The 26,883-nt window shown below is 48.4% G+C and overlaps 1 protein-coding gene across 2 annotated transcripts in view; it reads right to left on the bottom strand.

Moving 5' to 3' along the window:
• The window catches only part of FCHO2 (FCH domain only 2), a 216,385-nt gene that overhangs the window by 178,706 nt on the left and 10,796 nt on the right, over positions 1-26,883 (bottom strand). For both annotated transcript variants that reach the window (XM_024223692.2, XM_024223703.2), the window contains exon 2: positions 851-942. In XM_024223692.2, the coding sequence (XP_024079460.1) occupies positions 851-942 (92 nt within the window). The remainder of the gene's footprint in view (positions 1-850; positions 943-26,883) is intronic.

The following is a 26,883-nucleotide window of genomic DNA, read 5'->3' on the forward strand; positions in this document are numbered from 1 at the left end:
GGGGGGTGCCCGGCTCAGAGGGGCTGGCTCGGAGCTGGGGGTCAGGGCTGGGCGGGGGATGGGGTTGGGGGGGGTGCCTGGCTTAGAGGGGCTGGGTAGGGGATGGGGACGGGTGGGTGTCCGGCTCAGAGGGGCTGGGCTCAGAGCTGGGGGTCAGGGCTAGGCGGGGGATGGGGTCGGGAGGGGTGCCCGGCTTAGAGGGGCTCGGCGGGGGATGGGGGCGAGTGGGTGCCCGGCTCAGAGGGGCTGGGCTCGGAAGCGAGGGTCAGAGCTGGGGGGGGGAATGGGGTCGGGGTGTGCCCGGCTCAGAGGGGCTGGGCTCGGAGCTGGGGGGGGGGTGCCCTGCTCAGAGGGGCTTGCCATGCCGCCTCCCCGCTCTCCCAGAGCCTGAGCGAGCCGCGTCCAGGAGCTCCTGCTGCTCAGCCCGCCAGAGCTCGCACCCCGCCACCTTACCACACGGCTCCGAGCGGGAGGACCTCAGGCCCCGCCCAAGCCACGCCGCTGCAGTGCTGTCCAGGGCCGCTCCTGGACGCGGCGCACTGAGGCACCGGGGGATGGGGAAAGGCGGAAGTGGGGGGGGATCCTGCAGGGCCCGGGGCAAATTGCCCCACTTCCCCACCCCTCTGGGCGGCCCTGCCGCACAGTAGAAATGAACTAATAACTGAAGTGAAAGAGGCAACATGCATTTGTAAGCAGAGTATGCCTAAAGAACCTTGAAAGGGGTGAAAAATATAGCAGAGCCTGTGAAAGCCATAAAAAATAGGCATACCATCACATTATGTAATCAAACTTTCAAAAGTAAACACACACAGGTGTGCTAAGATTCAGGAATAGTAAGGTAAATACTTACCTTTCTCTTATAAAATCTGCTAAATCTTTTGTTGACAGATGTCCATGTTTCATGTTATGATAGAGGACATCAAAGCCATTGTTCCTTTCTCCCTAAAAATTAATAAAAATACTTTATAGTTTAATCAGAACTATGAAGCACAACTTATTAAAACAATTATACAACAAAGTATTGTACCTATACATTGTAATAGGTGATTAACTTTCACCCTCCTTGAACAGGCTGGCTCTTCCTTATGCCTCAACTTCTGTCCACCAACTGCTTTCTTGATCTGCTCCAGCCCAGCTTATTTCCTAACCACTCAATTTACAATTAATCCAATAGAGAGACAAGGTAGGTGTCCTTCAGAAGAGCTCTGTGTAACTTGAAAGCTTGTCTCTTTCACCAATGGAAGTTGGTCAGATAAAAAAATATTATCTCACCTGCCTTGTCTCTCTAGTATCATGGGACAAACACAGCTACAAAAACACTGCAAACAATTAACCCAGTAGTCACAAATGAACTCCTTGCCAAGTCATGGCCACTCTTTTGTATGCACATTTTCTATGCTACATTGAAGACCCTCTTTTCCTTGGGCTTCTGTATTACTATACCCCTGCCATCCTAACCTCCCACACCTTGCAAGGTACTCCTTCAGTGCTGCATTCTTTCTCTGTTGTTGTTCCCAAAAAGTCTGTCCTTCATCCTCTCTTCTCTTTCCTCTACACACACTCCCTGAATGACCTAATATACTCCCATGGTGTCTTACTATCCCTGTGTTGATTACTTAAATCTCTCTCTCCAATCCACTCTCTCCTATTCTTTCCAGACTCATCTATCTTCCTGTCTTTCTGATATTTCCTCATGGATGTCTTAACACCACTTTCTCAAAACAAAACTTGTCAAACACAGAACTCCTCTTTCCTTCTGCACTACCTACCCTTTCCCTCTTCTCTATCACTACTGACCAGTCCACAGTCTTCTTGGTCACTCAAACTCACTTTTCACATTCTTCTTTCCACAAATTCAGGCCCGTGCCAAATTTTGTCACATCTTCCTCTATAATGTTTGGTAAAATGGTTAAAACCATTAATCTCTCTCTTCCATCCCCTACAACCCCCCTTTGCCTATCATCAATTATATATGCGATATTTAGATTTTAGAGCACTAAGTGGCATGGACAGTTATCTTCATAATGTACCAAGCTTAAAAGATGTTCTATATAACTATTAAACAACAATATAATAGCAATCTGAACTGGACCACCTTCATTCATCTACCTCAGTGATACTCAGACCTCAGGAGCTAAATTAGCGATCAACATTACCCAAAAGAGCCACAGTAATGTGAATTCACTGTTTCCTTTACTATAGTACTATATATTTATATTTAAAAACAGTGTGACGGGGAAATATTTAGTGTATACTATTCTCACAGCAAAATGACTGACCAAGTATTATTTTATCAACTACAATTGATTAATAACACGGTAAAAGCATCTTGAGTGGTTAGTAACTTAGATTAGTTAATAATTAAATCACACGGTGTTTTAATATGTGCTGCAAAGAGCCGCAGGGGAGACATTCAAGAGCCACTTGTGGCTCTTGAGCCTCAGTCTGAGTATCACTGATCTACCTCATAGTAATTTTGGGGTTTTTGCGCTTTACTGGTTCCAAACAACATTAAGAGTATTAATCTTATTTTAATTTTCCGGTTACCATTCACCACAATGTTAAAAAAAAAGGTGAAAATAAAGATCAGCAAGTTGCAGATTGATTTAGCTGTAGTTACACATACACGTCTGTACCAATTTAGTCTTTTTACAGGTATGTAAATGGACTATCTTGCATATAGTTAAGCACAGTAAACTATAAATGGATTAACATTTTTTTTCAATTTAACACTGGTGTAGTGTTGCTGGCGCAAAGTTTCCTGGAGCTCATAGCTCAGAAAAAAGGAACAGAAAAATCTGGTTAATAGAAAACTATAACTTGTTTGGCTAACAGATTTAAGTCTTTCCACTTTATTTGTGTAGTCTTTTTGTTTCAACTACTGGTCTAACTCCAAACTGAAAAAAGTGAAATGAGAAGTCTTGGCTCAATCAGCAGTTAAGGCCAATGTTACCAAACTCAATGCAAGAAAATTCTTAGTACTGCATACACAGGGACATAAATCAGAAAATACCTTAAGATCAAAGAGTCCATAATCGGCAAATCAAGGTGAGCAGAAGCCAGAACTGTATTTATTTACTCTAGATAGGCTATTTGCAAATGCTAACCTTAGCCAATTCAATACCTACTCCCCTTCTCAGTCATCACACTGCTTTGCGCATCTAAAATGTAGACCAACATAAAGCTATAAAACAGTCCTTGCATACTGGTTCAACAATAGATGACTATTAAACTTACTACAGTTTTCACCTGACCTAGGAACTCCCATTCCTCCGCCCCCACACTATGGAGACAATAAGGTATTAGAAACAACTCCACAGTCAAGGCTTCACTAAAATTTTTAATTCAGACAGAACTAAAATTACTGTTTATATTTTCATGAGACAATTTAGTTTCCAAATTTGGGCACAATAACTCTTCAGAGGACAATAGAATCTTCTATACATGTGTTTAAAGTAAACCATTAATTTTTGCACAGGAAACATTTTTAAATGTTCCCTTTATAAAATGCGGTTCTATTTTCTTCACATTTATTTGGTCTCCCCAAGCTAAACCAACACAGTCCTCACAAACTCCACAATTCACACACTAACATATTTCTAAATATCTTGAAACACAGCACTTTTGAACTTTAATTTTAGAAGTTATTCCCCTTACTTTTCATAATGTGGTGGTTCTCAACCTTTTCCATACCTTAAGACCTTAATTCACTTCACATTTAACAATACAATTTCCAATTCCCACTCAAATGCAGCCTGACAAAGTCTAAGTAAAAAATCGTATCGTAAGAAATATTCACGATTTTCTAACATAACAAAATGTAAAAATGAAGAGACTGAATAAATGTATGTTAAGCTACATACAGATGCCTCCCAGGTTACGCAAACCCGACTTATGCAAATCCGCACTTACGGAAAAAGTTCCGTAAACTAGAAATCGGAGGGGTTTTTTTTTGGCATAATGGTTGTGTATACGTTTCCGACTTATGCAAGGCGTTCCGGAACAGAACGCTTGAGTAAGTCGGGGAGCATCTGTAATTGTTTAAATACATTTGCAAAAATAAAGTGCATCTTCTTGGCTAATAAAACTTACCAAATTTAGTGTAAAGGCTATATCTATTTGCAAATCAACATGTTTTAATGGTTATACCAACTCCAGAAAATGAACCTTTCCTTAGGAAAATAACTAAAAAAATTTTACATCAGTGAATAAACCCACTTTCAATTTAACTCAAGCCGTCCTGTTAAGATCCCTTCTTAGTGTAGGTTCTTTGACTGGATGATAAAACGTTCATTAATTCTTCCATGAATCTCTCAGCTGTACCATGGGTAAATACAGTCTTGTCAGTTAGTACCTGCTGCACAGAAATAGCTAAGTGTACTTTAATGAATAATATAGAGTCTCCTAATGGCTTAAAATGAAGCAGATACTCTAGAAGGGACTGAATAGAGGAGGCTGATGCTGGATCTCTGTTAATATTATTTGCCCAAATAGAAAACTTTTTCCATTTGTGGTCATAGCAGCCGCAGGTTGATTGTTACTGGAATTTAGTAAAATCTGTTGAATTCAAATCAAATGGGACATTTCAAGGTCCCATGGTCCACGCTATCAAGAGTGTGGTGCTGAGAAGTAAATCCAACCACTCATATGGGTCAGGAAATCTGTGGTTACTGAGGCCTGGTCTACACTATGAGTTTAGGTCGAATTTAGCAGCATTAAATCGAATTAACACTGTACCCGTCCACACAATGAAGCCATTTACTTCGACATAAAGGGCTCTTAAAATCGATTTCTGTACTCCTCTCCGACGAGGGGAGTAGCGCTGAAATCAACACTGCTGGTTCAAATTAGGGTTAGTGTGAACGAAATTCGACGGTATTGGCCTCCGGGAGCTATCCCACATTGCACAATTGTGACCGCTCTAGTCAGCACTCTAAACTCACATGCACTGGTCAGGTAGATAGGAAAAGCACAGCGAACTTTTGAATTTCATTTTCTGTTTGCTCAGCGTGGAGGGCACAGGTGACCACGCAGAGCTCATCACCACAGGTAACCATGCAGTCCGAGAATCGAAAAAGAGCACCAGTATGGACCGTACGGGAGGTACTGGATCCGATTGCTATACGGGGAGAGGATTCCATGCTAGCAGAACTACGTTCCAAAAGACGAAATGCCAAAACATTTGAAAAAAATCTCCAAGGGCACGATGGAGAGAGGCCACAATAGGGACTCATATCAGTGCCACGTGAAAGTTAAGGAGCTCAGACAAGCGTACCAGAAAACCAAAGAAGCAAATGGAAGGTCCAGTGCAGAGCCGCAGACATGCCACTTCTACGCTGAGCTGCATGCAATTCTAGGGGGGGGGCCGCCACCACTACCCCACCCCTACCCCACCCCTGACCGTGGATTCCCGAAGAGGGAGTACTCTCAGCCATGCCTGAGGATTCTGCAGACGGGGAAGATGAGGAGGAGGATGATGAACTGCGGAGAGCACACAGCACTCCGTTCTCCCCAACAGCCAGGATCTTTTTCTCAGCCTGACTGAAGTACCCTCCCAAGGCATTATCCCAGACCATGAAGCCATGGAAGGGACCTCCGGTGAGTGTACCTTTGTAAATATAAAACATGGTTTAAAAGCAAGCATGTTTAATGATTAATTTGCCCTGAGGACTTGGGATGCATTCGCGGCCAGTACAGCTACTGGAAAAGTCTGTTAACGGGTCTGGGGATGGAGCGGAAATCCTCCAGGGACATCTCCATGAAGCTCTCCTGGAGGTACTCCAAAAGCCTTTGCAGAAGGTTTCTGGGCAGTGCAGCCTTATTCCGTCCTCCATGGTAGGACACTTGACCACGCCATGCTAGTAGCAAGTAATCTGGTATCATTGCATGACAAAGCCTGGCAGCGTATGGTCCCTGTGTTTGAGCTGGCATTCAAGGAACATCCGTTCTTTATCTCGCTGTGTTATCCTCAGGAGAGTGATCTCATTCATGGTAACCTGGTTGAAATACAGGAATTTAATTAAGGGGACAGAGGTGGCCGTTCCTACTGGGCTGTTTGCCTGTGGCTGAAAAGAAATCCTCCCCTGCAGTTAGCCAAGCGGTGGGGGGGGAGGGGGCATTGGCGCTGAGCTTTTTGCGTTTGGCTAGCGGGGATCTTCCCTGATACCAGCCACGCGATGGGGGGAGGGGTAAAGAGATCATCCCAGAGAATTGGATGGGTAGTGGGGGGGTTTAGTTTGGTTTCTGCTGCTGAACGTTAACAGGAAAACCGCAGCACTCAACGGGCTTTGCTTGGTATGGGAAAGGAGGGCGCTGCTTTAATGAAGGTTGCAGAAGCCGAAAGACAATGGCTTACCATGGCCGCATGCAAGCCGAATTCTGTTGCCCGGACCTGCGTCTGTGACCTCTAACACCAAAGTCGCAGGCACTCAATATTAAGATGCAAAATGCGACCTTGTACCGAAATCACATGTGCTATATAATGTGAATAGTGTTGTTCACCATGAAAGAGTATAAGCATTGTTCTGTAAAATGTATCTTTTTAAATACTTCTCTCCCTTTTTTCCCTCCCTCCCGCAGCTGCAAATTTTTCAAGCTTCCCTCCTCCGTCCCAAAGGCTATCTCAGATAAGGCAGCGAAAAAAATGCACGCAAGATGAAATATTCTCGTAAATCATGCAATCGACCCACAATAAAAGAGCTCATCTGAATGAGTGGAAGGACACGGTATCAAAGTACAGGAAAGATGCCAGTGAACGTGAGGACAGGAAGGACCAATGTGAGGACAGGAGGGACCAACGTGAAGAGAGGAAGGACGCTCGAGATGAGAGATGGCATCAGGAGGATCAGAGGAGGCAGGATGCAACGCTGGGGCTGCTGCGTGAGCAAACGGACATGCTCCGGCGTCTGGTGGAGCTTCAGGAATGGCAGCAGGCTCACAGAGTGCCGCTGCAGCCCCTGTATAACCGCCCTCCCCCCTCCCCAAGTTCCATAGCCTCCTCACCCAGACGTATAAGAACGCGGGGGGGAGGAGGGAAGCCCCGTGCACCCTGCCACTCCACCCCAGTGGACAGCCCAAGCAAAAGGCTGTCATTATTCTGAACTTTTGAAGTAGCCTTTTCCTTCCCTCCTCCCAAACCCCACCCGGGCTACCTTGTCAGTTCTCTCCCTCTTTTTATAATCAATTAATAAATAATACACGATTTTTAAACAACAGCGACTATTTCATTTGAAAGCAAGCTGTGATCGAAGGGGGAGGGTGGGTTGCTTACAGGGAATGAGTCAATCAAGGGGGCGGGTTTTCATCAAGGAAAAACAAACAGAACTTTCACACCGTAGCCTGGCCAGTCATGAAACTGGTTTTCAAAGCTTCTCTGATGCGCAGCGCTTCCTGGTGTGCTCTTCTAATCGCCCTGGTGTCTGGCTGCGCGTAATCAGTGGCCAGGCAATTTGCCTCAACCTCCCACCCTGCCATAAAGGTCTCTCCTTTACTCTCACAGAGATTGTGGAGCACACAGCAAGCAGCAATAACAATGGGAATATTGGTTTGGCTGAGGTCTGAGTGAGTCAGTAAAGTGCGCCAGCGACCCTTTAAATGTCCAAATGCACATTCTACCACCATTCTGCACTTGCTCAGTCTGCAGTTGAACAGCTCCTAACTACTGTCCAGGCTGCCTGGATATGGCTTCATGAGCCATGGCACTAAGGGGTAGGCTGGGTCCCCAAGGATAACTATAGGCATTTCAACTTCCCCAACAGTTATTTTCTGGTCTGGGAAGTAAATCCCTTGCTGCAGCTGTTTAAACAGATTAGTGTTCCTGAACCCTTCCTGGCCATCCCATGTTGATGTTGGTGAAACGTCCCTTGTGATCCACCAGTGCTTGCAGCACCATTGAAAAGTACCCCTTGCAGTTTATGTACTGGCTGCCCTGGTGCCAAGACAGGGATATGGGTTCCATCTATCGCTCCACCACTGTTAGGGAATCCCATTGTAGCAAAGTCATCTACTATGACCTGCACATTTCCCAGAGTCACTACCTTTGGTAGCAGCAGCTCAGTGATTGCTTTGGCTACTTGCATCACAGCAGCCCCCACAGTAGATTTGCCCACTCCAAATTGATTCCCGACTGACCGGTAGCTGTCTGGCGTTGCAAGCTTCCACGGAGCTATTGCCACTCGCTTCTCAACTGTGAGGGCTGCTCTCATCTTGGTATTCTGGCGCTTCAGGGCAGGGGAAAGCAAGTCACAAAGTTCCATGAAAGTGCCCTTTATGCATGCGAAAGTTTCACAGCCACTGGGAATCGTCCCACACCTGCAACACTATGCGGTCCCACCAGTCTGTGCTTGTTTCTCGGGCCCAGAATCGGCGTTCCACCGTTATAACCTGCCCCATTAACAGCATGTTAATCTCCAAAGCGCGGTTTGAGAGAATTCTGTGTCCATGTCCATGTCCTCATCTCTCTCGTTGCCACGCTGCCGTAGCCGCCTCCTCCTCACCTGGTTTTTCAGGTCTTGGTTCAGCATAAACTGCACGATAATGTGCGAGGTGTTTACAATGTTCATGACTGCTGTCTTGAACTGAGCGGGCTCCATGCTTGCTGTGGTATGGCGTCTGCACAGTTCACCAAGGAAAAAAGGCGTGAAACGGTTGTCTGCCATTGCTTTCACGGAGGGAAGGGTGAGGCTGTACCCTGAACCACCAGCGACAATGTTTTTTGCCCCATAAGGCATTGGGATCTCAACCCAGAATTCCAATGGGCGGGGGAGACTGCTGAAACTATGGGATAGCTACCCACAGTGCAACGCTCCGGAAGTCAACGCTAGCCTCGGTACATGGACGCACACCGCCGAATTAATGTGGTTAGTGTAGCCGCATACACTCGACTTTATACAATCGGTTGCCAAAAATCAAATTCTGTAAAATCGGAGTAATCCTGTAGCGTAGACATACCCTGAGAGACAAACACTATTTTGGATAGATGATGGTCTGTAAGCCATTTCTTTCTTGCCCCAAGTCAAAATATTCTGACCTTGTTCTGTCTTATTTTCTTTATAATACTTTGAATGAGTATAGATGGGGAACACCATAGAGAAAATCTATTCCCCAGTAGATCAGAAACGCATCTGATATGGACAGAATCGTAGAATCATAGGACTGGAAGAGATCTCAAGAGGTCATCAAGTTCAGTCCCCTGCACTCAAGGCAGGACTAAGTATTATCTAGACCATTCCTGACAGGTTTGTGTCTAACCTGCTCTTAAAAATCGTCAATGATGGAGATTCCACAACCTCTCCAGGCAATTTATTCCAGTGCTTAACTACCCTGACAGGAAGTTTCTCCTAATGTCCAACCTAAACCTCCCTTGCTGCAATTTAAGCCCATTGCTTCTTGTCCTATCCTCAGAGGTTAAGAACAACAATTTTTCTCCCTCCTCCTTGTAACAATTTTCAAGTCCCCTCTCAGTCTTCTCTTCTCCAGACTAAACAAACCCAATTTTTTCAATCTTCCCTCATGAGTAAAGGTCTAGAAAACAAACTATTTTTGTTGCTTTTTTCTCTGGACTATCGCCAATTTGTCCACATCTTTCCTGAAATGTGGTGCCCAAAACTGGACACAATGCTCCAGTTGAGGCCTAATCAGCGTGGAGTACAGTGGAAGAATTACTTCTTGTGGTCTTACTTACAACACTTACAGAATGTCTGCTTCTGCTCTAAAACAAATCTTTGGACATTTTGAATTGCATTTCATTGCAAACAGATCTATCCGTGGATACTCCCAAAGAGAATCTCTCATTACTACTGAATTCTTCAAGTGACTATTTGTGCTGCTGTCTTCTATTCCTGCTCAAAAGATCTATGAGCTGTTGACTTGCTCTATGGGATAAATGTCATGATGAACGTACCAGTTCCACAATTCCACAGCTTCCTTGCACAGCTGTCTAGAATGAGCTCCTCCTTGTTTGCTGACATAGAACATTGCTGTCATATTATCTGACCCACTTGTATCACTTTGTCTTGCAGATGAGGGAGAAAGAAAGGACAGTTACCTGTTCCGTAACTGGCGTTCTTCGAGATGTGTTGCTCAGGTGTATTCCACTATAGGTGTGCGTGCTCGCCACGTGCTCTGGTGCCGCAAGTTTTTCCCTTAGCAGTATCCATAGTGGGGGAGCACCGCTGCGACCCCTGGAGTGGCGCCGGCATATCGCACCATAAAGGGGGCTGTGTGCTCCCCACCACCCTCAGTTCCTTCTTGCCAGACAACTCCGACAGAGGGGAAGGAGGGCGGGACGTGGAATACACCTGAGCAACACATCTCGAAGAACGCCAGTTACGGAACAGGTAACTGTCCTTTCTTCTTCGAGTGATTGCTCATGTGTATTCCACTATAGGTGACTCCAAGCTAAACCTGATGGAGGTGGGTAGGAGTTTAAGTGTAAAGTTTTAAGGGTTACCCGGGTGGAGCACCGCCCTACCAAACCCCGTGTCATCCCTCGTTTGGGAGACGATTGCATAATGCGATGAAAAAGTGTGGACGGAGGACCACGTAGCAGCCCTACAGATGTCCTGAATGGGGACATGAACCACATAGACCGCTGACGAGGCCTGGGCTCTCATCGAATGAGCCTTCACAATAGGAGGTGGGGGAATCCCTGCCAGGTCGTAACAGGTGCGAATGCACGAGGTGATCCAGAGGGAAATCCGCTGGGTGCACACCAGTTGTCATCTCATGCGCTTGGCCGAAGCAATGAACAGCTAGGGAGGCTTCCTAAATGGCCTGGTTCTGTCCAGATAAAAGGCCAGCGCTCTGCGCACGTCTAACATGTGCATGCGGCGTTCCTCATTGGAGGAATGGGGCTTAGGACAGAGGATCGGGAGGAAAATATCCTGATCCATGTGAAAAGCCGCGACAACCTTCGACAAAAAGGCGGGGTGAGGGCGGAGCTGAAGCTTGTCCTTATGGAAGACCGTATCCGGCAGTTCAGAGGTCAGGGCCCTGAGCTCGGAGACCCGGCGGGCTGAGGTGATAGCCACTAAGAACGCCACCTTCCACAAACACGTGGCTAATGGCTCAAAGGGAGGCCCTGTGAGGCGGGAGAGTACCAGGTTTAGGTCCCAGAGCAGGACCGGGGGTCTGGCGTAAGGGAATGCCCAATCTAACCCTTTCAGAAACCGGGCTGTCATGTGATGAGAAAACAGACAGGCCATGCACAGGGGGATGGAAAGCCGAAATGGCCACCAGGTGTACCCTGATGGAGGAGGGTGTCAGCCTTGGGTAGTAAGGGACAGGAGGTAATCGAGGACAAGCTGGATAGATGTGGAAGAGGGAGAGGAACCTCTATCCCTTGCCCATATAGAGAACCGATACCACTTAGCCAGGTAGGTTCGACGCGTGGAGGGTTTCCTACTTTCCAGCAGGACCCTTCTCACATCCTCAGAACACCTCCCTTCCTCCTCATTTAACCATGGAGTAGCAATGCTGTCAGGTGGAGCGCGGCTAGATTGGGATGGAGGAGACGACCTTCCTCCTGGGAGAGGAGGTCCGGGCGAAGCGGCAGTCTGCAAGGGGGGGCCGCTAAGAGTTGTAGTAGGGTCCCATACCAATGTTGACGGGCCCAACCGGGGCTATGAGGCTAACCTTCGCCCCGTCTGACTTCACCTTCTGTAGGACCCTGCCTATTAGGGGGAAGGGTGGGAAGGCGTAAAACAGATGCCCCGACCATGGGATCAGGAACGCGTCCGATATCACCCCTTCGCCCTCTCCCACCCTGGAGCAGAATTGTGGACTCAGGCGATTCTGGGCGGTAGCGAACAGGTCTACCTGGGGAGTGCCCCACTGTAGGAAGATCCACCTGGCCACCTCCTTGTGCAGGGACCACTCATGATGTTGGGAGAACACCCTGCTCAGTCGGTACGCGAGCGTGTTGCTCTTGCCGGGCAGGTAAAAGGCCCGCAGGAGTATGTTGTGGGCTATACAGAATTCCCACAGGAGCTGGGCTTCCTGGCATAAGGCCCGGGAACGCGTGCCCCCCTGCTTGTTGACATAATACATGGCGGTCGTGTTGTCTGTGAGGACTCTGACCACCTTCCCTTGTATGTGCTGGCAAAATGCCACACATGCCAGGCGTACGGCCCTGAGGTCCCTGATGTTTATGTGCAGGGTCAGTTCCTCTGGTGACCACATACCCTGGGTCCTGAAGACCCCCACGTGGGCTCCCCAGCCCAGGTCCAAGGCATCCAACACTAGATCTAGTGAGGGAGGGGGCATGTTGCTCGGGAGGGACCACCATTGGAGGTCTGCCACCATCATTGGCGGCACCGTGAGGACTTTGTCCAGGCCGTCCCTGGCCTGGGAGTACCGGGAGGCCAGCCAAAACTGAAGGGGCTTCATCCGGAACCTGGCATGTCGCACCACATAGGTGCATGCTGCCACGTGGCCTAGGATTTGAAGGCACACCCGTGCCGTGGTTACCGGAAAGGTCGTGACCGAGGCGATGAGAGCTTTGAGCGTCTCGAATCTGTCCCGTGGGAAGGAGGCAGTGGCCACCCGGGAATCTAACAGCACCCCATAAAGCTTATGCGCTGAACTGGAATTAAAGTGGATTTCTCCTCGTTCACCAGTAGGCCTAGATCTGCGCAGGTGTCCAGCAGGAAATTCATCTGCTGCTGCACCAGAGACCGGCCCTTGAGCAGCCAGTCATTGAGGTAGGGGAAGATCTGCAGCCCTTTCCTCCTGAGGTCGGCCGCCACCACCGCCATGCACTTTGTAAATACCCTGGGGGCAGTAGAGAGGCCAAAGGGGAGGACCATAAACTGGAAGTGGTCCTGACCCACCAGAAAACAGAGGAAACGCCTGTGACCCTTGAATATGTGGATGTGGAAGTACGCATCCTGGAGTCCAGTGCCGCAAACCAATCCCCCTGGTCTAGGGATGGAATAATAGAGGCCAGGGACACCATGCGGAATTTGCAACGAACCAGAAAGCGGTTGAGATTCCGCAGGTCGAGGATGGGCCGAAGCCCGCCCTTCACCTTCGGGATGAGGAAATACCTAGAGTAGAATCCCTTGCCCTGGAAATCCCAAGGTACCCTTTCCACAGCTCCCAGGGAGAGGAGGCTTTCCACGGGACCGGGGGCCCGACTGAGGTGGCACTCCCGGCACCGGAAGGGCTAGGATATCACGTGCGGCCTGAGCTGCCTCTGGCGTCGAAGGCATGCGCACTTCAGGCGAGGCTCGTGCAGACGGGACCGGACTACTCCGCTCAGCGCGAGTCGGAGGTCTCTGTCCCGATGGGGATCGTGGGCTGCCCAACTCGGGTCTGGCCTCACCCCTCTCCTTCTCTCGAAGCTGCTGAGTCTTCCCTTGCTTCTTACGGGGAGAGCAGTGCCGAGTCTACGACGGTGCCTCGCTGCGTACCAAAGACGCGGTGCCGGGCACGGAGTCGGGTTGACGCGCCGTGCCGGGGCCAACGTCGACTCCATTAGCAAAGAGCGGAGTCGGATCTCACCGCTCCCGCTTAGTCCGAGGCTTGAAGGAGCGGCAAATCTTACAACGCTCACTAATGTGAGCCTCGCCCAGACAGAGAAGACACTGAGTGTGTGGATCGCTTCTGGGCACAGAGTTGTGACAAGAGTCGCACGACTTGAAGCCTGGGCCATGGGGCATGCCCCAAGCCAGGCACTAACGGAAGAAAAGTTCAGCAAGGAAAGTTCAGTGAAACTGGATACCACTAAGGCTATAAACGCTGCAGCCAAGGCTGGAGCAAGTTCCAACTACCTTCACTGGCGGCAAGAAGGAACTGAGGGTGGGGGGAGCACGCAGCCCCCTTTATGGCGCGATATGCCGGCGCCACTCCAGGGGTCGCAGCGGTGCTCCCCCACTATGGATACTGCTAAGGGGAAAAAATTCTGGCACCGGTGCACGTGGTGAGCACGCACACCTATAGTGAAATACACATGAGCAATCACTCAAAGAAGAACTTGAGAGAACACCAAACTGCTCTCAATTCTAATATGTTCATACACATATTCTTTTCCCAGGGGTTCCAATGTCCATGAATTACCAGGTTGTTGAAGTGAGCTTTCACAGATCTAGAATGGGTGGAAGACCTTCATCCTCGGAAATATATGGAATAGAATCCCTTTCCCAATTTTTTTTTGGGGGGGGGGGACTTCTTCTATGGCACCTGCCTCCAATAGTGAGCAGACTTCTGTTCTTAGCAGATACTGGTGATAGGGATCCCTGAAGGAGGGATTGGGAGGAAATGGATGTCCAATTGAATGGAGAAACCCCTCTGAATGACTTCCTGAATCCTTCTGTGACTGCAATGATGGCACTCACCAGAAGCTGAAGGAGTGGGAAAGTTGGCTTTCCAAAGGGAGGAGGGGAGCTAGGCGGTAGGTAAATGACTCATAGCTGGTTTGAGGCTCTCAAATATCTTTGCTAAGAAGGTGAGGAGGTAGCCAGTTCCCCTTTTGGGCAAGACATGTACATTTTTCTTTTCAGCTGTTGCTGATTTAATCTTTTGGGGCAAAATAGGCTGAAAACTAAGAAAATAGGCTGTCTGGGGGATCTGCAAGTAGGAACGCCGAATCTTCTAAGTGATTGAGAGATCTTGAGGGATTGTAGCCATAGCTCTAGTAACCTTTGGTTTTTGCATATCAGCTCTAGCACTAAGGAATTCATCATCCTCAAATGGAAGGCCTTCCACTTGGGTTCTTGCTTCAGGAGGCAGACCAGATGATCAGATCCATGAATGGCACCTCAAGGTGATAGTTGACGCTATCCTAAAAGCTGCATCTGAGGAGCCAAAGGAAGCTCTTAATGCATATCTGGCTACTAACCAGTCCTCAGAAAAAAAAGCTTTGACCAGCTTCTTTTGCTCCTCAGGTATGGATTTATCAAATATAGCCATCTTCTCCCACAGACAGTACTGGTATCTGGACACTACAGCTAGCTAATTATATACTCTAATGCCCAGTGAAGCTGAAGAAAATATCTTTCTTCCCTGGGCATCTAGCTTTTTAACTTCCTGTTCAGCGGGGTGAAATGAGCCCATCCTTCCTCTTATTCTCTGGACAACAACAGTGGCAGCTAGTGCATTAGGAACAAGGTGTATATGAAACAGGAAAAACCCTCAACTGGTAGAGACCATTGGAGATAACTTGTCCAGAGGCAGGATTCAGCCACATACTAGTAGAGTAGTAGTAGCAGCCGTACCATCAGTAGTATCACCACAACACCTATCAGACCAGGACCCCTGTGTGCTAGGCACTGTACTACAACCAGCTGTGTTTGTACCCCCTTCTGTACAGGGAGAGTGATTTTACCCTTGGAAGGACACCCCAAAAAGTCAAATATGGAATGAGATACCTCTTCCACTGACACTGAGAATTTTCAGTGTGGAGGCCATTCTCTCTACCAGCTCATGGAACTGAATCTCATGGAGGAGGTGGCAGAGGAAACCCAAATGTTCTCATGAGATGAGGTTTGATCATCTGGCTCTAGATCCATCTCCTGGGGTCCAATAGGTCCCCTAAGGTCCTTCCTCTGACAATATGTTCAGGGCTAGAAGCATGAGACAATTCTGCAGCAACTGGAGAGGCACACTGATCTGGTGCATGTGACGTGCCTCAATCTGTTAGAGTGGAAAGTTTCTTAAAAGTTTGTCTAGGGTAGTGATACTCAGGCTCCTGAGCTGCAAGTGGCTCTTTAATGTGTCTCCTGTGGCGCTTTGCAACACATGATATTAAAACACTGTGATATAACCAGTCAGGATGCTTTTATTATGACATTAACCAATAATAACCAATGATAAAAATAATAATACTTGGTCAGTTATTTTTCTGAGAGAATGGTATGTACGTATTTAAGGATTCAGACCTTCCAGTTTCTTTCAGCAACAGTTACCACCCTCTGCTATAATGTGAAGAGGCAGTGAAATCAGATACTGATTTCCCATCTTCCCTGGCAATCCTCCACCGGCAGATATGGCTCTTTTGGGGTAGAAGGAGAGCAGTTTTTTCACCTGGAACATCTCCAGGGAAGCTAGTCCCAATACTCCTCACATCATTTTGAAGGATTGCTTTGTGAACATCTATGGGGTAAAAAGTATCTGTTGGGTGGGGATTGTGTCAGTCTCCCCAACAAGACTGCAGCTTTGTGTGTGTGAACCCTTCCACACACAATCATCACTGACTTCTGGTATTGCTTTCTTTTCCCCTCACAGGCATTGAAGATTTTCTCTTCAGCAGCTGGGCTTCATACTGATGCTTCTCTCACATTGTCTTAAAGGGGGTCCTTCTCAGATGTCAGGGGAGAGAGCAGGGCAAAGAGAAAATGGGGCTTCCAGTATCCATAAATACTTCTATTAAATAGGCCCATGTAAGGATATTATTGACCCCAACTATGCATACAAAAAAGTAAGGGTCACAGAAAGTGAAGGTAGCTAACCTTTAGATGATATTTCATTTCAATTTCCCTTCATCAGCAACTAAACAAATGTACAATGTTCTCATGGAAATGAAGTAGCCCTGTCAGCAACTCTTGAGTCTGAATTCAGTTTTTCCACAACCTGTACATAACAGGAAACCGATTACAGGAACTCCCTGTTTTGTTGAACTACTGTAATTCTTCTTGGAAATTTCAAGATGTAATTCTCATGTTTTATATGTAGCAAATTTGAATTTAAAGCTTATGTTTGGTATAGTAGCCAGATATAACTTGGCTCATCTGCAGCAGTACTGATTTCCTACATTTTTAATCAGGTAGTACAAAGTACAAGGACTGTCTACTTTGGACCAAAATCTTAACAGTCTATTAGCATAAAACAAAAATACAGACCTAGCTCCTACTACAAGTGTGTGTAAAACGTATCACCTCTTAAGTTTATCCTGAATTTTCCTGCACTAGACAAGACAGATACTACTGCCTTACAGTTAATGGGAAAAGCAGCTATCAACACTATTTTAACAGCAAAACTCAGCAGATGAGCTGCTAACAAACAGTAAATACATGCAGATCCAAAGCAGCAGTCCTTTCTGTCCATGATCAAACTTTAATTGTCTTTGATTATAGAAATTTAGAACATAGATTGTCTTGTCCCCTCAAGGATGGGTAAGATGATAAACATCTGACAAAAGTCAATTATACAATTTTATCTAAGCTTTATTAGCTAATTGGTATCTTCTGAGTTTGTGCACAAGTATACTTTGCTTAGAATCTATCTATCAAAAATTCAAATAGCAAACTGCTCCACTCCCTGACAGTAATGTGATAAAGGAATTTGAAAAATATTCTGTTATGATACACAATTTAAATATGACTTGTTTAAGCCTAAAACAACAAAAACATTCTCTAGGAAACAGGCAAACAGACTTCTTCAAAAACTATAGATGGAAAAAGTCCTCAGACTTAACATGATTTTATTTTAATCCATAAAAAGGTTAGGTATCTAACTTTGAATTCGTATTAAATGAAATCTGGATAATTTCCTGTTTTCAAATCATCACTCATTTTAGTTGATGTGCCTTTGTACCCACCCTTTTTGAACAAGAAACCATTTTAGAAACCAGGGCTTTGGAGCTGTGCTCCGGCTCCGCTCCAGCTCCAGGCAAAAACCTGCAGCTCCACTGCTCCAAAGCTGCTCTGCGCTCGAGCTACAGGCTCCACTCCAAAGCCCTGATAGAAACATTTTAATTAAGACACAAAGTTATAAATGAAACAGCAGCAATAACTTGGAGGTCACATACCACATTATAATGAATTCTGGTCCTTATGTTCTTGGTCAATACTCCATTTATTACAAGAACTACAACCCTATAGAGATGGTGCAAGACCCGTCATGCCGTCCTAAGTAGTGCCATGGCCAGATATTTCCTTTATCAACAATGGAATGAAATTCTAGAATACTCATTCACATTCTCACACATCAACCCTAGAATGTATTTGAAAATGCAGTGCCTACATTACTGGTTATCTGTCAAGTTGTCATTCTTGAACGTTTCAGTGGAATCTACTCTACAGGAAGCTACTGGTAAAACTAAACAACTATGTACTCATTTTGAAAAGCTTTTCAAGCTAAAAGGTGAAACCTGCAGAAGCCCACAAGGTGAAGTTCACCCAACAGATCAAATTCAGCATCCACGACCACACTTCCAGCTCCATAAGGCATATATGATACACATATGACAGTGTAGTTGTAGCCATGTCAGTGGCAGGATATTAAAGAAACAAGGTGGATGAGGTAATATCTTTTATTGGACCAACTTCTGTTGGTGAGACAGGAAAGCTTTCGAGCCACACAGAAGAAGAGCTTGTCTCTCTCACCAACAGAGGTTGGTTCAATAAAGATATTACTTAACTCCTCTTGTCACACCTATGACAGACAGTTCATTACCTTATAAACAAAAAGCTAGCCTTTTGACAAATGTTAATTATTGTATGTGCATGCAAAAGGTGAAAAAAAAATAGAAACTAGGGCTGTTTCCATACACATGAGAAAAGGAACTAATTGTGTTCATATTAAAATTACTCTTCCACATTCACCACAAAGACTAGGAATATTTGCCTCTCTTTGTTGGGGCTCTGGTCAACTCTAAAGAGCTCATTTTTAGTATTAAGTGCAAAACACTAGAATTAAGTGCAAAGATAAGGTTGTCAGATCAAACAAACATAAAATCAGGTAATTCTAAGATTTACAATTGCCCCGGCACTGCTAACTCTGTCATATTCCGAAGTATGTATATTTTAAGGAATACATTAACTGGATTATGATAAGGTTTACATTTAACAAGTAGACGAGGAGCAGAAAACAATACATCTGTAGCAGAGATCTCCTTCCTGGAACAACTTTAACATGAGATTTACTGACTTTTGAATGCTTCTCTTTGGAACTTTAAACTGTGCATGCTCGTGCCTGTACTTTCAAATATTCATAACTTATTTTAAAACCAATTCCTCCTCCACAAACTCAGTAAGATATGCTGTTCATTAAGGTTTATTAATATACCAATGAACTAACTTATTTCACTCACACTGGTGTAAATCAGGTGACTCTGTTGAAATCAAGTGGTATTAGTGTAAAACTGGTGTAAGGAGAATCAGGCCTCAAAGTTTTAAAGTAAACTAAAACGGTTTTTTGTTTTAATTTGAGACACATTACAAACTCTTCCGATTGGAAGTGTAGGTCCTTCTGGTAGATGATTTCCAAAAACACCAGAAACAAAGCATATTCTTGAAGATCACCATGCCTACGAGCTCCTTATCCTGTCAGGAGCCAGGCTGTTAGGGAAGATCTCTTGGGATGGGACAGAGCAGGGTATCCCGGTCAGTATGAAGATCCGAGTCCAGATTCTCAGCCTGATGGACCTGGCTTTGGCCATCTACAATGGCATTTAGAACCCTACCTGACTGGGCCAGTACGGGACTGTTAGGATTATCAAACCTGTGTTGCTCCTGAGCTTCAAGACAACTACAAGATCCTACTTCTACAGTGGATAGACATATCTTGCTAATGGAGCTTTTTCTCAGTGCTGTACGAAGACAAGAATCTTTCTATTCTGGAACGTTCACTTGAAAAATTTATTGAAAAAAAATCCTAATCCTGCAACCACTCCTATATAGGCAAGGCTTTCTGACCCTAGCGTGTCCTTACTGTTTTATATAAACAGTGGCCCAATAGCACTTCTCAACCACAACACCTTTTGGGATAATAGTAATCTGAAAACTCAATGCATCCAGGACTACCCTCCTATCCAAAACATTGTGTAATTGTTTTTCCTGAATACACCAAATCCTTTGATGTGGAGCCTCTGAGCATAGACTCCCTTTCCCTGATACATCTGTGGTTGCTACAGTTTGGACAAGAGAAATATGGAAGTCTATTCCCAAATGCAGATTGAGTTGATTGTCATCTGTTAACTGCACGTGATGTAAGAGCCCAAATTTCTTTCTTCCACTGGGATCTCAGGGTCAAACGAGGTTGCCTTGTATAGCGATGTGCCATAGGTTTTAAAAAATTTATTTGCGGCCATTAATCCCAACATGCATAGCATTGTTCTAGTTGTCATTAGCTGTTTCTTGCATATCAGTCTGGCAGAAAAAGACAGTTATCTCGAAGAACACCAGTTACGGAAAAGGTGTGTTGTTCATGTCCATTCCACAATAGGCAGGCGTGCTCCCCACGTGCACCGGTGCCGGAAGTTTTCCCCCTAACAATACCCATAGGAGAGCACCCCTAGCAACCTCTGGAGTGGTGCCTCTATGGCGCGGTATAAGGGGCACTGCGCGCTCCCCACACCCTCAGTTCCTTCTTGCCAGACAACTGCAACAGAGGGGAAGGAAGGCGGGATGTGGAATGGAGATGAGCAACATATCTCGAAGAACTGTTACGGAAAAGGTAACTGTCTTTTCTTCTTTGAGTGTTTGCTCATGTGCATTCCACAATAGGTGATTCCAAGCTATATCTGTTAGAGGTGGGTAGGAGTTCACAGACTCTCAGGACGGAGTACAGCCCTGCCGAACCCAGCATCCTCCCTGGTTTGGGAGACAATCGCATAATGTGAGGTGAATATGTGAACTGAAGACCATGTGGCAGCCCTACAAATGTCCTGAATGGGAACATGGGCTAAAAAGGAAGCCGACGAGGCGTGCGCCCTAGTCGAGTGTGCCCTCATGATCGGAGGCAGGGGGACTCCTGCCAGGTCGTAACATGTACGAATACACGAGGTGATCCAGTTGGAGAGCCGCTGAGGGGAGATCGGGCGACCGCTCATGCGTTTGGCCGAGGTGATGAACAGCTGCGAGGTCTTCCTGAATGGCTTAGTCCGCTCCAGATGAAAGGCCAGAGCCCGTCTCACACAGAGCACCGGCAGGAAGATGTTCTGACCCATGTCGTAGGTGGAGACCACCTTGGGGAGGAACGAAGGATGTGGTCGGAACTGGACCTTATCCTTATAGAACATCGTGTACAGGGGGTTGGAAGTCCAGGCTCTGAGCTCCGAGACCTGTCTAGCTGACGTGATCGCCACCAGGAAGGCTGCCTTCCATGTGAGGAGCACGTAGCTAGCAGCTCAAACGGGGGACCCGTCAACCAGGCCAGTACCAAGTTCAGGTTCCACTGCAGGACTGGGGGCCTAACGTACGGGAAGAGACGATCCAACCCCTTAAGGAATCGGCCAGTCATAGCATGAGAGAATACCTGTGCCTCTGCACTGGCTGGTGGAAGGCCGATACGGCCACCAAGTGCACCTTGACGGACAAGGGCGCTAGGCCTTGGGCTCTAAGGTGAAGGAGGTAGTCTAAAATGAGTTGGATAGGAGCAGCCACAGGCGAAACGCCCCGATCGGCTGCCCACTGGGAAAATCGAGACTTCGTCAGGTAGGCCCTGCACATGGAGGGCCGCCTGCTTTCCAGAAGGACGCGCTGAACCCCTTCCGAGCACGTCCTTTTGTGGAAGCAAAAAAAAAACTGTCAGAAAAGAACTGCAATGCATAACAGTTTGTTAGCAAAAGTTAGGCTAACTGTAACCCTAATAACGCAAAATTTGTAAAAGCGAGGAATGTGTGAGGCAAGTGGAAAAGAACTGTGTAAAAAGTTGTTGCGACCTTGTGTAAATAATATGGAATGTAGACTAAGAGTCTACATTAGTGAGCAAAACAAAATATCAAAATAACCTATGTATAAACAAAATGCAGTTGTTGCTCATTATTGTCTGTAACAAAAGGTATAAATGCTTGCTGTAATTGTTTACCTGTTGGGAGACCTGCTTAGCTCTCTCCCTCTGCACAATTGTAAGAGTTAATAAAGCTTCTGCCTTGCTGTACCCAAACAAAAGAGTGAGAACTCAGTTTTTCTCCAACACTTTCCTACCAGCCTAACCACTGAACAGCCATGCCGTGAAGTGGAATGTCACTAGGTGGGGGTGGAGGAGATGGCCCTGGTACTGGGAAAGCAGGTCCAGGTGGGACGGCAACAGCCATGGCAGGACGACTGCCAGGCTTGTGAGAGTCCCGTACCAATGTTGCCTTAGCCATGCCGGGACAATCAGGAGGACCCAGGCCCTGTACGTTTTTATCTTCACCAAGACCTTGCTGATCAGCGGGATCGGGGGGATGGCATAGGGAAGCTGGCCCAACCAGGATAGGAGGAAGGCATTGGAGATGGCGCCCATGCCCAACCCCCCGGAGCAGAAACGGGGACACCGGTGGTTCTGCTGAGTTGCAAACAGGTCCACCTGGGGAGTTCCCCACTCTTGGAAAATCCTGTGCACCACCTCTGGGTGTAGTGACCACTCATGCTGAGAGGAGAAGTCTCGGTTCAGATGATCCGCCCGCAAGTTCCAGGCACCTGGTAAGTGGCGGGCTTGTAGGCAAATGTCGTGGGCTATACAGAAGTCCCACAGCCTGAGGGCTTCCTGGCACAGGGCAGAGGAGTGGGCTCCACCTTGCCTGTTGATGTAAAACATCGAGGCAGTGTTGTCCATGAGAACCCTGACCACTCTGCCCTCCAGGTGCGAGCAGAAGGCCACGCATGCCAGCCAGACCACCCTGAGCTCCTTGACGTTTATATGCAGGGCAAGTCCAGCACGGACCACAGATCTTGAGTCTGAATGTTCCCCACATGGGCTCCCCACCCCAGGTCCGACGCGTCGGACATCAGCTCCACCGATGGGGGCCTGCCCCTGAGCAGGACCCTGTGGAGCATGTTCCCTGGGGAAGACCACCATTGTAGGGAGGTGATCACCAGTTCAGGCACAGTGAGGACTTTGTCCATCCTGTCTCTGGACTGGAGAACACAGAGGCCAACCAGAGCTGGAGGGGCCTCTTCCTTAGCCTGGCGTGGCAAACCACATATGTGCACGCCAACATGTGACCGAGGAGCTGGAGGCATGCTCTGGCTGTGGTCACGGGGAACTTTGTGACTGTGTCAATGAGCCCTTTCAGGGTCTCGAATCTGTCCAGTGGGAGGGAGGCCCTGGCCAATGTCGCATCCAGGACTGCCCCGATAAACTCTATGCGCTACACCAGGACTAACATGGACTTGGTGTCGTTTACCAACAGGCCCAGGGTGGCACACATGGACAGGAGGAGTGCCACATGATCCCGCACGTGCGACCTGGAGCTGCCCTTGACCAGCCAGTCGTCGAGATAGGGGAAGATCTGAACCCCACAATGTCTGAGGTAGGCCACCACCACAGACATGCACTTTGTGAATACTCTGGGGCAGTCCAAATGGGAGGACCGTAAATTGGTAGTGTTCCTGCCCAACCATGAAACGGAGGAAATGCCTGTGCCCCTCGAATATATAAATGTGGAAGTATGCATCCTGTAGATCGAGGGCGGCGTACCAGTCCCTGGGAACCAGGGAGGGGATGATGGAGGCCAGAGAGACCATGCAAAACTTGAGCTTTACCATGTACTGGTTCAGGCCTCGCAGGTCCAAGATGGGCCTGAGCCCCCCTTTGGCCTTCGGGATAAGGAAATAGCGGGAGTAGTACTCCTTGTGTCTGAACTTCGCTGGCACCACTTCCACCGCTCCTAGGCCAAGGAGCTGCCCCACCTCCTGCTTGAGCAGGGCCTCATGAGAGGGGTCCCCCAGGAGTGACGGGGACGGAGGGTGGTTGGGTGCGGTAGAGGTAAACTGGAGGGTGTAGCCCCGGGAGACGGTGTTGAGGACCCAACGGTCTGAGGTCAGCTGCGACCTCTCCGGGAGAAAAGCACACAACCGGTTGGAGAAGGGAAGCTTTATTGCGGGTGGATCCCTGGTATGAACTGGTAAGTCACCCCCAGGCGTCCCGTCAAAACTGACGTTTCCCCACCTGTTTGCCCTTGGAAGGCCCAGGCTGGGGGGCAGACCGGGACTGCCTCCGCGGGTGTTTCTTATAGTCCTGTCACTTTTTATAAAGGGGCTCATATTTAGAGTGGGTGGCCTGGCTGGGAGCCTGCTGAGGCTTAAACTTGGTCCTGGCTGGAGCCGGAACAAAGAGCCCAAGTGTCTTAAGTGGTGTGCGGGAATCGTTCAGGCCCTGCAATTTCACATCCATCTGTTCCGCAAACGGGGCCTTGCCGTCGAACGGAAGGTCCTGCAAGGAGTTCTGTGCCTCGCTGGACAGCCCCGACAGCAGGAGCCACGACGCCCTCCTCATGGACACCGTGGAGGCCACAGACCTTGCAGCAGTATCCGCAGCATCCGATGCTGCGTGCAAGGTCGCTCTGGCAGCTGCTGTACCCTCCTCTACCAGAGCCTTGAACTCCTCGTCACGCTCCTGGAGGGAATCCTCGAATTTGGGCAGAGAGCACCACAAATTGAACTCATACTGCCCCAGGAGGGCCTAATGGTTTGCCACCCTTAACTGGAAGCTCGAGGACGAATAAACCTCTCTCCCGAATAAGTCCAGCTTCCTTGAGTCTTTATTTTTCAGAGTAGGGGCTGGTTGGCCCTGCCTCTCCCTGTGGTTGACCGACTCGAAAACCAGAGAGTTAGGGGCAGGGTGGTTGTACAGGTATTTATGCCCCTTGGTGGGCACAAAGTACTTGCATTCCGCACTCTTAAAGATGGGGGGCAAGGAAGCCGGGGTTTGCCACAAGGCGGTTGAAATTTTTGCCACCCCTTCATGGAGTGGGAGGGCCACCTTGCCCGGTGCCGAGGCCGAGCGGACGTTGAAGAGAGAGTCTGAGGGTTCCTCCACCTCCTCGGCTTGAAGGTTGAGGTTCAATACCTTTTCAACAGTTCCTGGTGGGCCTTAGAGTCCTCCTGCGGAACAGGTGGAGTAAGGGCCCTAATTGCTTCATCGGGGAGGATGAGGATGGGGGTGCGGTACTCTGCGTACCCACCGATACTGGAGGTCCAACCACTTGGTCGCCCTTCGGGCGCAGAACCAGAGATGAACACCCCACTGACTCCTTTCTGGGAGGCTGAGAGAGGGAGGCCGACGGTCTTTCCGAGGCTCCGGCCACCGAGCGAGCCACCATTGGTAGCTGCATCAGGGCCCACAGGGCCCATTGGTACCACGGTGCCAACCAAGGAGCCCGGTGCCACTGCACCTGCTGTGGCACCGGCGAAGGAGGCTGTTCAGCCTGACTAGCCTGTCCCGTTGACTGACGACTACGAAGGGAGTTCAGGCTGGTGTATGACCTGCCGCTGTCCTGGGATCAGGAGGAGCAGTGGCGTCGGGAACGGTGCCGACCATGAGACCGTGATCCCAGAGTGGAGGAGCGGGAGTAGCACCGGTAGCAGCTGCTCCACGAACAGCTCCGACAGGTGGATCCGCGACGGTGAGGTGACGGCGATCAACGTCCGGGACTGTGGAAGGGGTGCCGTGGCGGGGTCCTGGAGCGAGACAAAGAACGGGAACGACGTCGATGCCCGTATCGTGACGGGCTATGGTATCCTCTCGGAGACGAGGACCTTTGGTGCCGTCTGTCCCAGTCTCGACGGGGCCCGCTCCCCTCGCGAGGTCTACGATCCCTCGAGGCGGAGCAGTGCCTGGAACCCCTGTCAGTCGGAACCCAGCCAAACAATCTGGTGGGGGTCAACGGGACCGGCGTGGACTGCGCACAGGGCAGTTGCTGAGCGGCGAATGGCATCGGGAACATTCCCTAGACCGGGAATGGTACCAACCAGGTGGAAATCCAAGTGGTGGCTTGCCTCTGGAGCGGGAGCCAACGGTGGCGGTGCCCCTGGTATCGGCAGAGACATAACGTCCCGGGCCGCTTGCAGGGCCTCCGGCATGGAGGGCACCCAGACATTCGGGGAGGTCGGCGCTGAGTGGGCCAGGCTGCTCCGCTCAACCTGAGTCAGAGGCCTGGAGGCCGACACGGATCAAGAACTGCCCAATATGGGTCTAGTCTCTCCCCCGGTCTTGCTCTGGTGTCTCGGCGGAGAAGACCTCTTCTTAGCCTTTTTGGTGTGTCCCGCAGACAGGGAGCGGTGCCGACTGGTGGAAGGCACCGAAGGGTCGCCACGTACCAACACCGCAGTACTAGGTGCCGACTCGGAGCAGCGCACCGGAGTCGGGGTCAACACCGACTCCATCAGAATGGCTTGAAGCCGAATGTCCCTTTCCTTCTTGGTCCGAGGCTTGAAGGATCTGCAAAGCTTGCAGCGATCGCTGAGATGGGTTTCCCCCATACAGCATAAACAGTCCATGTGTGGCTCACTCACTGGCATCGGCCACCTGCAAGTGTCGCACGACTTTAAGCCTGGGGCACAGGGCATGGCCCGACCTGGGCGCACTAAACTAAACTACAGTTACTACTAACTATGAATGAACAAGAGTTCAAGAGGAAAGCTGCACAAGCTGGATCAGAGCAGTTCCGATGCACCTTCACTGGCGGCAAGAAGGAACTGAGGGTGGGGGAGCGCATCACACCCCTTATACCGTTTCATAGAGGCGCCACTCCAGGGGTCGCTAGGGATGCTCCCCTACGGGTACTGCTAGGATAAACTTCAGGCACCGGTGCACGTGGCAAGCACGCACACCTATTGTAGAATGGACATGAGCAATCACTCGAAGAAGAAAAATGTCTTTGATCCTATCCTGAGACAGGAAGGTTTTGCATTGAGAGCAGTGTTTAGTATGGCTCATGTATCCTCCAATTGTGTGCTGAGGAAAAGTTGGCCCTTTAAGTAGTTTACTATGAACTTTAGTTATTTCAATACACCAGTGTGACAAACTGACCTTATGATATATTTCAGTGGTGTCTTTGATCAGCTAATTGTCCAAAAAAGGAAACATGCACACTCTCAGCTTGCATATATAGGCCACGACTGCTACCAAGTATTTTGTAAAAACATGGAGTGGACCAGAGCCCAAAAGGCAAAATCAAACTAGTAGTGCTGTTTCCTTATTACCAATAGAAAATATTTTCCAACCACTGTAAGTATT

Source organism: Terrapene carolina, unplaced genomic scaffold (assembly GCF_002925995.2).
Source record: "Terrapene carolina triunguis isolate 2854851 unplaced genomic scaffold, T_m_triunguis-2.0 Scaffold69, whole genome shotgun sequence".
NCBI lineage: Eukaryota > Metazoa > Chordata > Testudines > Emydidae > Terrapene > Terrapene triunguis.